This window comes from Ursus maritimus, unplaced genomic scaffold (genome assembly GCF_017311325.1).
Source record: "Ursus maritimus isolate PB19 unplaced genomic scaffold, ASM1731132v1 scaffold_2, whole genome shotgun sequence".
Classification (NCBI taxonomy): domain Eukaryota; kingdom Metazoa; phylum Chordata; class Mammalia; order Carnivora; family Ursidae; genus Ursus; species Ursus maritimus.
This window is the reverse complement of record NW_024424452.1, coordinates 16,258,550-16,275,493: the sequence shown is the minus strand read 5'-3', so window position 1 is coordinate 16,275,493 and position 16,944 is coordinate 16,258,550. Positions and strand designations below refer to the sequence as shown.

The window sequence follows — 16,944 nt, the reverse complement described above, 5'->3', positions numbered from 1 at the left end:
CGGGAGGGCATGGGGGCACGTCCTATCCTGCCCAAGGAAATAATAAAGCAGTTATTTCTTTCTCGAAGCCATATATCTTGAAGGATAGGTGAGAGAGAAAAGGGCATTTATTCATGCCTACTGTGTTCCAAGCCAAGTTACAGATGATTTGCAAATGGAAATACCATTTGATATTCATAATTGATCTACAAGGGTCATTCTCTTCTATTCCTGTTTTGAGTGATACGAAGTAGCAGAGTCTTTTCATGCTTTGAGGCCTCTGCTTAGGATGGTGTAGGTCTTGTCCTACAGAACAGCTAATCGGGGCTGAGTGATACTCAGCTCTTGGGGTGCCTGGCTGGCTCAGTCAGTAGAGTGTGCAACTTGTGATGTCGGGGTTGCGAGTTCGAGCCCCAGATTGGGAGTAGAGATTACTTAAAAAAAGAGAAAAAAATTTTTAAAAAATGAAGAAAGAAAGAAGTTCAGCTCCTGCTCCTTTCCCCAAGCCTTGAGCCCTGCATCGGCTGCATTGGCCTGGAGGAAGGGATGCCTTTCTCCACTTAGCACTGCAGGCTGGAAGTGGCCCAGGCCTGGCCTAATGCCAGAATACCATCCGTCCACATGTGCCTCAGGCTCAGTAAACACTCCCGAGAAGAGGGACATTTTCAGCTCTCCCTTCTGGGCCTTGCAGACAGGGACCCAGCCAAAGTGCAAGGCCAAGACAAGAACTCAGTCAAGCTGTCTCCTCCCTCCTGTTCTTGCTGGTCTTGGGCTGGGAAATCCTTTTTCGGCTGGTAAACTCCCAGCTGAAATGTCATCACCTCAGGGAAGGCTGACCCAGGGCGTTCTGCTCACTGTAAAACTGGTCACTCCTCCCACCCAGGTGGTCCCACCCTGTAACATCCTTTTACCCCCTTGCTGTGCTGTTTTGTAAGAGTCAATTTCTTTTTTGAATTGGTCAATATGCATTCATAGGAAGAAATTCAAATATAAAAGAGGACCCTGGGAAAAGTGAGTTTCCTTCATACACTTGACCCCAAGTTTCTCAGATTCCTTCCCCAGAAATAACCACTGTCACTAGTTCTTCTCTTCCAGAAATTTTATGCGTAAAGACACACATATATATATATCGGTTATTCACGCCCCCCCTTTGAAACCCAAATAATAGCATAGTACACACCTTGTCCAGCAACTTGCTCCCCCTTCCCATTAATAATAGAGCTTGGATATTCTTTGCATCTGTGCATTTAAATGCACTGCATTTTTTTAACCTCATGGTAGCTGTATCAAGGTGCTTCTCATTCTGAGGCGATCGCGTTCTGTTCCCCTCCTCCTTCCCCCAGGGACATTTGGCAATGCCTGGAGACAATTCTAATGATCACAACTGGAAGTTGTTACTAACATTGAATGGGTAGAGGCCAGGAGCGCTGTTAATATCCCTCAATACGCAGGGCATTCCCCCCACAACTAGCCCAACGTGCCAATGGTGCTGAGATCGAGAAACCTTGCTGTATAATAAAGTTGACCAGATTCCCTAGGGGTAGGCACTTAGGTGGCTTCTAATATTTTTATAAATAGACCATGCTATAATGACAGTGGTATAGATTGGCGTTCTTCGTTGCAGATGATATAATCCACTTCGCTTTAGGCAGAAAGAGATTATGATAGGTGGTTACCAAATTTCTGATAGGGTCAAAGTCAAGCTGGGATGTGTTCCAGCCAGGAACACATCCCAGGCCAAAGGTCCAAAGACACCACAGAACTTTTCTTTTCTTTCTTTCTTTTTTTTTTTTTAAGGTTTTATTTATTTATTCGACAGAGAGAGAGACAGCCAGTGAGAGAGGGAACACAAGCAGGGGGAGGGGGAGAGGAAGAAGCAGGCTCCCAGCAGAGAAGCCTGATGCGGGGCTCGATCCCAAAACGCCGGGATCACGTCCTGAGCCAAAGGCAGACGCTTAATGACTGAGCCACCCAGGCGCCCCAAGAACTTTTCTAACAGAAGTAAATTCCAGTGCTATGCCTCATGCCATTGACATAAATTATACTAAGGATGTTATAACCTGCGTAAGAGCTACCTGGGAAGGGCCGAAGGCTTGAGCTGCTATGCCGGCCAGAGTATCTGAACTTGCCACACATGGTTGCTATCTCCAATCTTGCGTGATGCATCTGCCTGACAAAATTGGACTGGAGATGATTTTTTTTTCCTAAAGATTTTATTTATTCATTTGAGAGAGAGACAGAAAGACAGAGACAGAGAGAGCACAAGCAGGGGGAGAGGCAGAATCAGACTCCCCGCTGAGCTGGGAGCCCGGAGACAGGGCTCCATCCCAGGACCTGGAGGTCATGACTTGAGCCAAAGGCGGATGCCCAACCATCTGAGCCACCCAGGTGCCCCTGGAGATGATTTTTTAAAAAGATTTCATTTCTTTGAGAGAACAGAGGGAGAGAGCAGAGGGAGAGGGAGAAGCAGGCTCCTTGCTAAGCGGGAGCCCGATGTAGGTAGGGCTCCATCCCAGGACCCTGGGATCATGACCTGAGCTGAAGGCAGACGCTTAACCAACTGAGCCACCCAAGAGCCCTGGAGATGATTTTTTTTTAAAGATTTATTTATTTATTTGAGAGAGAGAGAGAGAGAGACAACGAGTGGGAGGGACAGAGGAAGAGGAAGAGAGAAACCTAAGCAGACCCCACATTGAGTGCAGAGCCCGACGTGGGGCTCGACATGGGGTTCAATCTCTCGACCCTGAGATCATGACCTGAGCCAAAACGGAGTCAGATGCTTAACTAGCTGCGCCACCCGGGCACCCTGGACTGGGGATGATTAAGAGACAGGCATGGAACTTGGGAGTGTCATGGCTGGACATACACATCAAGGAGTTGAAGGCATGATGTGGATATGATTGTCTAGACCCATTTTTTTTTATTTTTAATTTTTTTAAAGATTTTATTTATTTGAGAGAAAGAGAGAGAGAGCAAGTGAGAGAGAGAGAGAGAGAGAGCACAAGCAGAGGGTGAGGAGCAAAGGGAGAGGGAGAAGCAAAAGTCCCCGCTGAGCAGGGAGACTGACCCCAGGACCCTGGGATCATGACCTGAGCTGAAGGCAGATACTTAACTGACTGAGCCACCCAGGCGCCCCTAGAGCCAGTTTTTAACCTGTAGTCCCCACTAGGGGTCTGAGAATAGCATCCAGGGCGTAACAGATTCAGACAGGAAAATATTACATTTTTATTTTTACCAACCTCCAATTGACATTAAGCATTTTCTCAGTATGCTGTCTGAGATATTAGGGAGTGAGGGAGACTATGGTTAGCTGCAGGCACATGCCCCAGTGGGTTCTTTCTCCAGCTTACCCTTGCCCTAATGGAAAGTGGGCCCAGGAGGGCCAGAGCCTCTTCGGATTTTTGCTCTACTTTTAGTGTTGGCAAGTAGTTAAAAAAATGAAAAACAACATGTAGCCTACACAAAACCTGTCTGCAGGCTGCATTGCACACCATTTCTCACCTCGGGGCTCCAGGTGAGCAGAGGAAAAGTATACAAGGGGAAGGAGAGAGACGCACAGTGGGAAAGGTGGGAGGGGACAGAGCAGGGATGTCAAGTAAGGAGACTTTAAGGAGGCGTGAGAGATCTCTGTGTTATGTGACTCAGGAAGGGTCCTCTCAGAGAAGTCATAATTTCAGAGTTACTCCGTGCTACTCTGCTCCATAGGTCCTCTCTCCCACCCATGCCTTTGCCCTTCCTTCTTCCTGTTAGACTCTTTCTTCTCTCGGCTTGGTGAACTTATCCTGTAAGGCCTGGCTTCAGTGTTCCACCTCTCCTTCCCTGTCTGTGGTTGCTCACCTGCTGGATGACTTGCTGTCCCAGCAGAGTTTCCAGAGTTCTCGATTCCTTGTTATAGCACTTACCACGTTTGATTCAAGTACACTCTGGGGTCTGTGGGTCTCACCCACATCTCACCCACTGGCTACAAGGTCCTGTGGTTCCGGGACTGGATCTTTTTCATCCTCCTCTCTCCAGGTCTGGCCCATGCTTGGTACATATTATGCAGTGTGTGAGCCATGTTTGCTGAAGCATAGAAGTTAAAGAGCGGGAACTGTGAGCCAGGTGGGAACCTGGCTCTGCTACCTTCTGTATAGCTTTGGGCATAGCTTTGGACCCTTCTGTGTCTATATGCTCATCTGTAAAATGTAATCCTCACATCAACTTTTTATTGTGAAGAGTAAGATTAAATTATAATTAAAGCATTCAGAACAGTGTTGATACTCAGTAAGCCTTATCATAGTATTACACTATTATAAATATGTTATATATGGTATATATAAAATTATCATTATTAAATATGTTATGCTATTAAATTGCTTGTTTTTACACTAATGCATCCTCAGTGCCCAGAACAGTGTCTGGAACACCGTAGATGCTTAGTAAATATTTGTTGAATGAATGAATGAATGAATGAATGAATGAGTCATGGACTTCCCTTTGTCTTACTCCAGAGTCACACTGTCCTTCCAATGGGGTAGGTGACAAAGTGTTCAAGAACCAACAGGGCCTAAATCAGGAATTTCAGTAGAAGTTTGTGGGCAGGCTTAGGGCATAGTCAGTTGTTTCTCTAGGAAAAAGTGTCAAACCTACAAAGGAACTTCTGGAACTCAGGTCAAAGGTAGTTTGAGAAGGAAAATCTGCATGGCAGGTATAACAGGAATAACTTTGTCTTGTTTTATTTAATACTTTACAATGTCCTTCTCTAGGCCAGGCTGATTAGAATGCAAGTTGCAAGTTAATTTGAATTTCACTTTTTGTCCTTGTTCTCACAGGGAGTGAACAGGCTTCAGAACACTGCAAAGCGTTCACGTAACCGACAAAAACAGTGTTTTGCAGCCACACAGACCTGGACTGGAATCAGGCCGAACCCTTAGCCAGTCTGTAACCCGGATTGCACTTGGTTTCAGTCTCAGGTTTCTTGTCTACAAAATGGAGATACCTTTACTTTCTTCACAAGATAGTGATGGGAAAGCAATCAATTATCCTTTTTTGTTTGTTTGTTTAAAGATTTTATTTTTTTAAGTTTTATTTATTTGAGAGAGAGAGAGAGAGTGGGAGAGAGCACAAGAGCAGGCACACGAGCAGGGCAAGGAGCAGAGGGAGAGGAAACCTCAAGCCGACTCTGGCTGAGTGAGGAGACAATGCAGGGCTTAGTCTCACCACCCTGAGACCACCACCTGAGCCGAAACTAAGAGTCCAATGCTTAACCACTGAACCACCCAGGCGCACCTAAAGATTTTATTTTTAAGTAATCTCTACCCCCCACATGGGGCTGGAACTCATGACCCCTAGATCAAGTAACACGCTCCACTGACTTGAGCCAGCCAGGGGCCCCTGATTGTACATTTTGAAACCACTTAAACTCTCTATAAACATCAGTCATTACTGAATCTCCACATTGGTTCTTTGGTAGGGCTTTAGGAAAATAAAAAGCTCCTTATCAGTATAAGGAGTAAGGAAGACCCCTAATCTCATCTCAACGCTGAGGTCCAGAGGGCCTGGCCTTTACAGTCCCACCGCTAGTCAAGAGCGAAGCCGAGAGTGTTTGGTGGGCGATCAGTGCTGGGACCAGATTACGGACCCAGGGGTCCGGGCTAAACTCCATGTTTTCTTTTAGGTCAACCGTCACAATCCACAATTCCTGCTAGGGACTAAGGAAACGCAACCCCGAGAGACGATGAAGTGGAAACCGAGACACAGGGTGTGTGTTGTTGGGGGGAGAACGTTTGAGCCAGAGAGGGAGGTTGGAGCCGGAGGGACCAAGCGTCTGGTGCAGTAAAAGGGCAATAGGGCGCAGGAGCTTGCCATCCTGAGTGAAAGTGGGGCCCAGTGAAAGGGGCCAGCCAGAAGAATTTCGGTTCCCGCCCCGCGACTCCCGGCTTTGACTACGGTTGCGTCCGCAGACGCCCTGGGCCCCTCGCTCCGCCCCCAGAGGTTAATCAGACTGCACCATACCTTTATAGGGGTGGAGATGAATCGTGGGCTAGTCCTGCAGGGCGATTCAGAGACTTTACTAGAAAAAATGGGACTATATATATTACTCGCAAGGTTATTAGTTAATATGCTTCCCTCTATCTGTTAAGATTCTCTATAATCCCTGAAGCGTTGTAGGAGTCCGGCCATGCTCCCCCCTTTCCTTTCCACATTTGGTGTATTCCACCGCGGTACGTAGGCGGGGAGGCGTACATAAACCCCGACGCAGGAGGCGGGGCTGCTCAGTCCTCGAGGCGTCGGTGCTCTGTGGTGTTGGAATCTTGTTGCTTGTCGGCCTGTGCGCGCGTGCGCGGACATGGCCTCAAACGGTATGTAAGGGCGCGAGGCGGCGATGGCGTGCCAGCCTGGGGCTTCGTTACTTCCCAGCTGGGTTTTTATTTTTCGGTCGGACCTGGGCGGCGATCGCGTGTAGGGTCTTCTCGCACCACTGTGGCGGGAAGCGGCGAGAGGGGTGGAAGGGGGAGGCCAGTGTCGCCATTTTGTTTCGCTCCTCTGGCGCTTTGCGCGGGGTGAGGGGATCTTGCCTTCGCAGCCCCTTTACTTGAAATGGGATTTGAGAAGGACGCTTCTTGGTGATTTGAAACGTGAGGTACAGATGGAAATGCTCGGTCCCGAAGCCTTTTTTCCCCTCGTTCCCAGCCGGGATCTCGGCCCCGCTTTGTCGCAGTGCTGCATCCGGGCACTCGGTGCGCGCACGCGCTCTGCTGGCCCCTCCCCCCTTTCTCGCGGCGCGAACCCCCTCCCGCCTCGTGTTAGCCCTGCTTTTTGTCGCGATACCCTCCGCTGGAGACTCCGCTGCGCGCGTCCGGTGTGGGCCTCGCCCCCGGGGTCCCTCGGGAAGGGGCGGGACCGCCTGGTTCCCGCCTCGGTTGCCACGCGGCCGGGGGCGGAGGCTCGGGATCGGGGCCGTGCGCCCGCTTAACGGTTTGGGGGAGGCCCTAGGGGGTCGTCTAACGGACTTGGGACCGGGCCCGAGGGTTTTCCCGCCGAAATTTCCGCTTTCTGAGGTGGGAACCGAAAGGAACGGCCGCCCGAGGCCACACCCTCTCCCGGTCCTTTGCCCTTTTCCTGCGGGGGAAGCGCCTTGTTTCCTGTACTGAGGAGATGAGTTGATCTGGCTGGTGCGCCTTCAGTGGGCGCGATTTAAGAGCGCTTTCGCTACCCTTGCTTTGCCGAGACTCCCCACAGCCCCGGGGAAGGCAAGGTAGATGAGAAAACGGAATCGTTTGGAGCCAACGGGGCTCGGGATTTGAGTACCGGTTGATGGGCCTCCCAAGGCGAACTCTTTGATCTCTGTCATTTGGGTTCAGAGAATTCTCTTGGCTACCTGGCTTTGCCCTAAAAGGCCACTTTGCCATTCTCCGAGATTGGGCAAAGGGTGAAGAATGGCCTCATTTGAGACGCATCTGTTTTTTGGACCTTGATTGAGAGTGGAGGCCACATCCCCATCATTGCTGCCTCCTGCTTGCATTAAAATGTCCTACTTAAGTAAGTTTGTGACTTTAGCTTGACTGTTGGTGATACCTTTCTACGGAGTGGGTAAGAAAATAAATATGTGTGGATTTGTGCATTCCTGACATCAGTTGAATTTGCAGAAAATTGTAGTTTTCCACCAAGATTCCATTTTTTCCCCCAATAGTAAGACTTACCGGTGTCTGTAAGAGTTTGGTTTTTCTTTCATTGTAAGAAAACTTGATTATGACCTGCCAGCTTGTCCTTCCTCTCATGAGGGAATTTCTGCCTTTCTTGCAACATAGTTGATGTTATCTGGAGGCCCCAGGGCTTGAGTTAAGAAATTTAATTCTATTCTCTCAGGGATAGTTGAAGGTAATGTAATTGTGTATTTTCTTTTGCAGACTATACCCAACAAGCAACCCAAAGGTGAGTGTCATTTCAGGGCTTCCAGTTTGTAGAGTGGCAAGGGGTGGCTTAGGTATCTTTTCCTGATTGCACTGTTTTTCTTTTTTTCCAGCTATGGGGCCTACCCCACCCAGCCTGGGCAGGGCTATTCCCAGCAGAGCAGTCAGCCCTATGGACAGCAGAGTTACAGTGGTTACGGCCAGTCAGACACTTCAGGCTATGGCCAGAGCGGCTATGGTGGTTCTTATGGACAGACCCAGAACAGTGAGTCTCTTTTAGTGGGTTACCCCGCCTCTTCCTGTTCTTCTTGAATGTAGCTTTTCTTAATCTTAAGCAGTGCTGAAATGTTAAAACTTGCTTTCCCTTTAATTAGTCTGTAACTCTTAAAACTTCTGTGGAATCTGAATCTTTTCAAACATACTTAATTGGTTTTTAATTCTTTTATTTTTGACTATTTATCTTTCTGTTTATGCTCTCCTTTTCCTCGTTTTCCCTTAGCATGACAATGAAATGTGGGGGAGAGTATTCCCTAAGGGGAAAGTTTTAGGCTTTTCATACAGGGAGGGGATGATTTGCTTTAAGATGTTTGAAGTTAGGCTACTATATATTACTGTGGTACACAAGGAGGGGAATTTGCCCTGAGATCCTGATATGTAAATATTGTGGGTTGCCCTGTTTGTTCTGCACACCTGTGAGCAGGTTAAAATGCTGTTAATGAATAGGACTCTCTTGGGTTGTGATTAATAGTGGTCCTGGAGACTGGCCTCGGGATAGGTGGGATGAGATTGGCACTCTGAAGTTGGTAGTTAAGCCTTACGGTGGAAGGGGAAGGGCATCTTTGACCAAGATTTAAAAGACTTCCAAGTAGCTTCTAGGAGGTTGACTTTTCAAGGGGGTAGTACATAATATTTTCATCAGCTTGTTCTCTCCCTTTCTCATAGTCTTTGTGACTTCTTTTCTTTTCGTTGTAGCAGGCTATGGCACTCAGTCAGCTCCCCAGGGATATGGCTCAACCAGTGGCTATGGCGGTAGCCAGGGTTCTCAGTCATCTTATGGGCAACAGTCCTCTTATCCTGGCTATGGCCAGCAGCCGGCTCCTAGCAGCACCTCGGGAAGGTAAGGAGTTTTGTGGGGGAGGCCTGGAATATGGTTAGGGCTGAATTGATAAGGAATGATGTGATTAACAACAGGAGCAGTTAGGGAGTAATGGTGGGGGGAGGGGGGAGGAGTCTTTGTAATGGGGGTTGGGTACGAGAATGGGATGTGCCAAACATGAAGTTTTAGACCTGCTGGCATTATGATTGTTTTTTTTTTCTTTTTCCTTAGTTATGGTGGTAGTTCTCAGAGCAGCGGCTACGGGCAGCCCCAAAGTGGGGGCTATGGCCAGCAGTCTGGCTATAGTGGACAGCAGCAAAGCTATGGACAGCAGCAAAGCTCCTATAATCCCCCTCAAGGCTATGGACAGCAGAACCAGTACAACAGTAGCAGTGGAGGTGGTGGCGGAGGGGGTGGTGGAGGTGAGGGGTCTTCAGCTTTGTTTCATCCCTGTTTTCTGTAGAGATTTATATACATTGTGTGGCCCCTTGCCCTAAAAGGTTCTTAAAAATTTTGCTTTCTTGTTTCTTAGCTGTCTTCATTTCCATTATCTTTTCTCTTTCGGCACTGTTTAATGCCATGTGCGTTTTTTTCTTTAAAGAATCCTTTCTCTTCTGACAGGTAACTATGGCCAAGATCAGTCCTCCATGAGTGGTGGCGGCGGCGGTTATGGCAATCAGGACCAGAGTGGTGGTGGCGGTGGCTACGGGGGAGGCCAGCAGGACCGTGGGGGCCGCGGCCGGGGCGGTGGCGGTGGTTACAACCGCAGCAGCGGTGGCTATGAACCCAGAGGTCGTGGAGGTGGCCGTGGAGGCAGAGGCGGCATGGGGTAGGTGTTCTTGTGAGCTAGGGAGTAACATCAGTGGGGAGCGTGGAGGGTTGCATGAATCTCCCTTGAAGCTCAGTTTCTTAGTGCATGGTTAGTTTTACTCTGGGGATCTATGAGGGCTTGGAGTTGGGGGCATTGATGGTTTCTTCGTACATCCCCATTTTTTTGTGAGAATTTGGGAGCCTGAACTCTCACCCACACTTCTCAATAGAGATTTGAGTACTGACGCTTGCATTTCCAAAGAAAAAGGAAAAAATACATAGGTGTATATGGATTGGGAGTCATTGATATCCTAGGCAAGAAACATGGAAGTAAAGTCTTCTTTCTCTGCAAGGGAAACCGATGATCCCACTCCTGGTAATAGGGAAACTTGTTACATGTATTCCCATGTGTCCTCTAAAGGAGTTGTTAATGCTTAACCAATGACTTCAGCTTCCAGGAGTTGGCTACTCTTCCCGTATTCTGTAGTCATTTGAATCCATGAGCTTGATTTGCAGTAATTTGCCTGGCAGTAATGATTTTGTGTGTGACTTGGTTTATGGGGCTGTCTGAAGTGTGCAGACCTTTTGGACAAAATACGCTTGACAGTGGTATCCGATCTATTTGTTCCACTGTCCCCCTCCCCTGGTTACTTGCCCAGCTGGACTTTCTCTTTCTTCCCCTTCCCGCTATAGTTGATTTGAAGTAGAACCTTAGATTTAATGTTAAAGCATTGGTCAAATCTGTTGGTAAATACGATTTGAAGGATCCTCCTCTGTCTCCCTCTGAAAAGGGGAGGAACGTCAGTGTGTTACTCCTTTTTTGGAAAAAGTAGGTTTTTTAAATGAGAGTTTGTATATGGTAAGTATTTCAGAGGTGGGTGGGGGCAATCTCAAAAACCGTACAAAAATAAGGAAAACTCTTGTGTGCGTGTGTTTAATGCAAAACTTTAAAAAAGAAAAACAACTGTTATGTGACTGTTAACTTGCTCTGCATTTTATGTGCCACAGGTATGAAAGGTGACATTGCAAAATACTCCGCTCTTCTCGCAGTGTAGAAGGGGTGACCCCGGGGGGTGGGGGGAGATAAAAAACAGCTCAGTAGTTAGGATAGGGCTTAGCTAAGTTTGTCTTGCTTTAAGGGAAAATTGCCTTTGGTTTTGACTTTTTATGGAATGGGGTTGGGTCTGCTTGCTGCTTTCAAAGCAAAAACCACAAAAATGTGTTCAGGGCTACCCCAGCCTGGTGTGAAATGTCTTCTGGGTGAATTGGGGGTAGGGTTTTTAAACCAACTACTGGGTTGTCAACCACTCGCGACAAGAGGAAAAAACATCTGCTACATCGGAAGAACGACCAAGGAAAATGGGTCATTTTTTTTTCCAGAGGAAATAGATATATAACCTTTTAAAAGCAAAATCCTTAAAAACCGTGTCTGAGAAATTGCACACGTGTGTGTGACATGCTCAAAGGTCAGACAAGCGGTGGTCAGGAAGGGGAATGTATTTTAGTAGCCACTTGTATCTTTTTCCCAAAACACCTATCCATGTTTGGGGAATGTTAAACAAAATCAAAAAACGCCCTTTTGTAGCCGTTGGAAGCTTCATGTCCTTTCTTCTAACTTGTCTTCTCCAGCGGAAGTGACCGTGGTGGCTTCAATAAATTTGGTGGTAAGTGAACAGAGTTTCCAAAATTCCCAACTCCCAGCAATGCTTTGTCTGATTGTTCATTTGCAGATGTCTTAGCGTGTTTTAAGTGTCAAAGGTTTTGAAGTGTCCAGAACCACCTCCAGAAAGGGGTGGGGTAGAATGCTACCTGCTGCCAGATGTGTGCTAACCTGGAGGCAGGCAGGGTAAGACTCAGCAGTCGTCTGGTGCCAAATTGGTTTGACCCAGGTTAATAAGAGGTGTTTAGTAGGCCTCTGACAGGAGTGTTGCCACCCCTGGCACTTAGTGACCACCATTATGAGAAACTGGAGAGTGTGTGCTGGAACACGTGGTGCCAACTTGGCTTTAGGATCCTTTTGATCAGTGTGTCCAAGGCTAGTGTGTGTGTGTGTGTGTGTGTGTGTGTGTGTGTAACAACCTCCAAATGTTTTAATTCTGGAAGGGGGATGTGAAATGCTGCCCTGCCCTGAGGATGGTGAAGTTGGTATATATTTATATATTAAATGCTGAATGGTGTCAATGCAATTCTACATATATGTACTTAAACTCAACTCAGATGGGCAAATAGAAACTAGCTCTGGGAAGGAAGGTGTGGACTACTACAAGAAAGGTTGGGAGCATGTGTGGCTCATGGGAAATAACCAGGTCTTAACAACACAAACTGAATTCATGGAAAAATGGCAAATTTGAGAAGTCTCCCAGTAAGCTGGAACTTTTCTGGTTTGGTTAACTAACAAAAAAGGTTTCTTGATTTGTCTCAACATTTAAAGCCAAAGGCTTGGGTTCATGATTTAGGTGTCATTGAGTGTGGGTACAATATTTATATATGGTGAATTCAGATAAACTTTGGTCAAAGATGGTCTCTGGAAAAAAAATAGAGGCTGCATTATGGAAATAAGATTTCTGGTCTGTTCCCTGGGACATGCTTTAAAAATACAATAGTTACTATGTATGTTTTTTTATTTTCATGTGGTTGGGGAAACAACATGGTTTTAAGAATGGTTTGTAAAGATGAAATTAAAAATTATTCCACAAGGGATAAGTGTCTTTGGTGTTAAAAGTTTGGAGAAACTGGCTGGATGCATATCACATTGCTGGTGGTGAGCCCATTTCTCTCTGGGGTGAGAGAATAGGGCCAAGCTATGAGTTGGTTTTGTTAACTGCAATGGGTCTCCCTCCTGACCCCCCCCAATCTGTGCTGAGGACATTTCCCAGCCTGAGCTGGGGGAGGCAGAGTTTTCTGAAGTGTGGAGTTGTCCCTGTGGGGACTCAAGTTACATACAGATCTTAAGAAAAGGGGCCTGTGTGTGTCTTCCCCAGCCCTGTCTAGGATTTTCTCTGGGCAGGCAACCCAGGACAGGGTTTGGATGAGGCTGTGAGCACTTAACTGATAATTTTGCAAGAGTTTGGATTGGTGTTAATTTTTTTCCTTGTTTGTCTCTTCCTGTTGACTAACAGCTTCTCTTTCCTTGTTTGTTTTTTTTTTTTTTTTTCATGTCACTTAAGGCCCTCGGGACCAAGGATCACGTCATGACTCTGGTGAGTCCACAGCTGGCATGAAAGAATGGCTAATGTGGTATTGAGACTTTTCTTGACTGTTCTTTGACACTTCAGGAATCTGAAAAAGAGCAGGGATAGAGGGGCTCCTGGGTGGCTCAGTCGGTTAAACGTTTGCCTTCTGCTCAGGTTGTGATCCCAGGGTCTTGGGGTCAGCCCTGCATTGGGCTCCCTGCTCCAAGGGGAGGCTGCTTCTCCCTCTCCTTGCCACTCCCCGTTTGTGTGCTTTTACATGCATGTGCGGGTGCGTGTTCTCTCCCCCTGTCAAATAAATAAATAAATAAATACAGTCTTTAAAAAATAGAGGGGCGCCTGGGTGGCTCATGGGCCTTCAGCTCAGGTCATTGATCCTGGGGTCCTGGGATCGAGCCCATCGTCAGGCTCTCTGCTCAGAGGGGAACCTGCATCTCTCCCTTTGCTTAGTGTTCTTTCTCTGTCAGTGAATAAATAAAATCTTAAAAAAAAAAAAAAAAGGGGTAGAGAAGGAAAATGAAGGGAAGGGGAGTTTAGGTGTAGTTATAATTAGCAGTGATCTGTAAATGAGTATATATCAGAAATACCTCCTCAGTGGTTTCTTTGCCCAGCAACTTAGAGGGTTTGGGAGGATCCTGACAACCTGTGTTTCTAACAAGTCGAAGAGATGGTGGTATATTTGTGTAGACCATAATCTGGTACTGCTGATTTAAAGCAGTGGATTTTAAAAATGTGGATCATGACCAAAAGAGTAAAGGCAAAAGACCCATAAAGGGAAGGATTTAGTCTCTTTCGGTTGTCTGTTGGATTTTAATATAAAAAAGGTTTCTTACTTTGGGTCTTCAGTTGAAAATTGACACACACTGGTGTACTTACCGCGTGATCTTGGGCAGTGAACTCCTGAGCTCTGGTTTCTTTTATGGATATTAACACCTTTTAAAGGATACTTGTAAAACTAAATTTAAATTTGTGAAATGGCTCTCATACAGGCACTCAAATAATAGAAGGGAGGTGGATTTCTTTCATTTGACCTTAAATCACATTGGTTTCATTTTTTTTCTTTGAAAGTTTAATATGCAGTATTAAAGTTGGATTAAGAGTCACTGATTTGTTTTACCTTTGCTGGTTTTCTTCAAATTCACATTTTTTTTCCGTTGAAGCAGAACAGGATAATTCAGACAACAACACCATCTTCGTGCAAGGCTTGGGTGAAAATGTTACAATTGAGTCTGTGGCTGATTACTTCAAGCAGATTGGTATTATTAAGGTACTGTGGAACATAGTAGGTGCTTGCTTCTCTGTCGGTGCTGCCGGCTTTTGGATTTCACACGTTAGTTAAAAAAAAGTCCTAATTGTTGTCAGCTTAATCTGTTGAGGAAAAAACGTTAGATTGTTGCATAGTTGATAAAAATAGGAAGTGTCTTAGACCTTTGAATTTGTAGTTTTATATTTAGTTTTATTGGTCAACATTGAAGTGAGATCTTTGCATTGACTTTAATTCAAGATGTATAGTGAGCTACAAGACTAACTGGGAAGAGGAGCTGAAATACGGTTATGAGAAACCTCAGGTTCTTGAAGGTGGAAGGTGGGTAGTGCTGCCTTCTGAGACTCATGTTATGTTGTTGCTTTTTCAGACAAATAAGAAAACAGGACAGCCCATGATTAATCTGTACACAGACAGGGAAACAGGCAAGCTGAAGGGAGAGGCAACAGTGTCGTTTGATGACCCACCTTCTGCTAAAGCAGCTATTGACTGGTTTGATGGTATGTATGAGGAGGCTGGTGTGGGGCGGGTGGGGTAGGGCGGCTAGCCTTGGGAAACAGGTTATATTTTGAAGGTTCCTTTTACGTCTTCTAACACTTTTTATCTGCTACTTTATACAGTTGACCATTTAACAACACGGGGGTTGAGGGCTGTCTGATGCCTGTGCAGTTACGAGTCTGCATATAACACGACTTCCTGAAAACTCGATTATTTGCCTACTTTTGACTGGAAGCCTCATTGATAAGTTGATAAACACACATTTTGTATATTGAATGTTACTAAGACAAGTATAAAGAGAAAATTCATGTAGTGTACTGTGCCGTATTTATTGAAAAAAATCGGCATGTAGGTTCTAACCCATGTTCAAGGGTAAGCAGTTGTCTTATATCATCTGATTATAGACCTTTTCAGGAAGCTGTAGTCTTCTTTTGATGGTACCAAACTTGCTTTTGGATCCACAAATCTTAGTGAAAGGTCTCTTTCTATGTCTTCATTTCATTAGGTAAAGAATTCTCTGGGAATCCCATCAAGGTCTCCTTTGCTACTCGGCGAGCAGACTTTAATCGGGGCGGTGGCAATGGTCGTGGAGGCCGAGGGCGAGGAGGTGAGGAGCTACTTCCTGCTGCTGGTATAAAGAGGTGATGGTAGAGTAAGGAGAGGGAGAGGATGGTAAGGTTGTGTAGGAAAAGGTTAGGTTAGGCTAATCAAACTTGGAAGGGGAGAAGACCCATATTTCTGTCTTTATTAGGACCCATGGGCCGTGGAGGCTATGGAGGTGGTGGCAGTGGTGGTGGTGGCCGGGGAGGATTCCCCAGTGGAGGTGGTGGTGGCGGCGGCCAGCAGCGAGCTGGTGACTGGAAGTGTCCTAATCCGTGAGTGAAACTTTTTTTCTTAGTCCTTTAAATGTGTGTCGTTTGATATTATGGCAGAGTTGGGAGGTTTTTAGACAAATGTCAAGGTCACACTGATGGGGACACATTTGGCTGAGAGCCTACCTAATTAAGGTTGTTCTAGTGGAAAAGATACTGGACTCAGTTCAGTTATCTGTAGTTTTTGTTCTGGTTGTGCTCCTGAGAAGCCTTTTTTGCCTTTTTGAGGCCCCTGTTTCCTCACTGTTATCTCTGAGGTCACTGGAATCTTTCCTAATTCTGGTCTTGTTTACTCCCATCTTTCCAAACTAATTTTCTTTATTTTTCTCAGTATATGTGAGAACATGAACTTCTCTTGGAGGAATGAATGCAACCAATGTAAGGCCCCTAAACCAGATGGCCCAGGAGGGGGACCGGGAGGCTCTCATATGGGTAAGAAGGGACAGAACTGGTAATAAGGAGTTGGGATCACAAAGCCCCCCCCCCCAAGATTTTATTTATTTATTCTAGGCGGGGGGTGGGAGGAGGGACGGGCAGACTCCACGCTCGGTGTCCATGCTCAGTGTGGAGCTTGAGGGCAGGGCTCGATCTCACAACCCTGCCTGACCTGAGCTGAAACCCAGGAATCAGATGCTTTAACTGACTGAGCCACCCAGGTGCCCCAGAAAGCCCTTAACTTGAAGCAGGGAGGTTGGAGGGTAGGAGGGATTTGGGGGTATATGATCTATCCTGTTTTTTTGTCCTAGGGGGTAACTATGGAGATGATCGTCGTGGTGGCAGAGGAGGCTATGATCGGGGCGGCTACCGAGGCCGAGGCGGGGACCGTGGGGGCTTCCGAGGGGGCCGGGGTGGTGGGGACAGAGGTGGCTTTGGCCCTGGCAAGATGGACTCTAGGTAAGACTCTTAAATTGATACACGTTTTGAGGGCTTGATTGGAAAGCTGAGATTATCACCATAGTGGGGTATGGAAGGAGGGTGAGAGAAGTATTCTGGAGAACTAATATGTAGATCCACATTCACATTCTGTACTTGTAAAGAGGAGGCCTTTCTTGGGGTTGGGTTAGCGGGAAGGGAGGATTTTGGGCGTTGGGTGGGTGGAGAGGTTGGCAGCTCAGACCTAATAGATACTCTCTCTTGCAGGGGTGAGCACAGACAGGATCGCAGGGAGAGGCCGTATTAGCTTGGCTCCTGAGGTTCTGCAACAGCTTTTCTTCTTGTACCCAGTGTTACCCTCATTATTTTGTAACCTTCCAACTCCTGATCACCCACGGGTTTTTTGTGTCGGACTATGTAATTGTAACCATACCTCTGGTTCCCATTAAAAACCATCGTTTTAGTTAAA

At 46.5% G+C, this 16,944-nt stretch overlaps 1 protein-coding gene across 5 annotated transcripts; it reads left to right on the top strand.

The window, feature by feature from the left end:
- Positions 1-6,202: 6,202 nt before the first annotated feature.
- Positions 6,203-16,944, top strand: FUS (FUS RNA binding protein). 5 transcript variants are annotated; one of them, XM_040635033.1, is made up of 15 exons: positions 6,203-6,320; positions 7,869-7,893; positions 7,985-8,136; positions 8,847-8,988; positions 9,199-9,389; positions 9,589-9,796; positions 11,407-11,441; positions 12,945-12,977; positions 14,132-14,235; positions 14,603-14,732; positions 15,236-15,337; positions 15,482-15,605; positions 15,934-16,034; positions 16,349-16,496; positions 16,743-16,944. In XM_040635033.1, the coding sequence occupies exons 1-15, from the start codon at positions 6,308-6,310 to the stop codon at positions 16,780-16,782; spliced, it is 1,548 nt and encodes a 515-aa protein (XP_040490967.1). In that variant the 5' UTR covers positions 6,203-6,307; the 3' UTR covers positions 16,783-16,944. The 5 variants fall into 5 exon arrangements, with proteins under 5 accessions (XP_040490967.1, XP_040490966.1, XP_040490968.1 ...); XM_040635032.1 differs by having other exon boundaries at positions 14,129-14,235; XM_040635034.1 differs by having other exon boundaries at positions 8,844-8,988; positions 9,199-9,365; positions 14,129-14,235.

Coding starts and splice junctions, on each gene's coding strand:
- FUS (XM_040635031.1), top strand. Junction 9,797..11,406: donor GGAGGCAGAGGCGGCATGGG/GTAGGTGTTCTT, acceptor TGTCTTCTCCAG/CGGAAGTGACCGTGGTGGCT. Junction 14,733..15,235: donor AGCTATTGACTGGTTTGATG/GTATGTATGAGG, acceptor TCATTTCATTAG/GTAAAGAATTCTCTGGGAAT.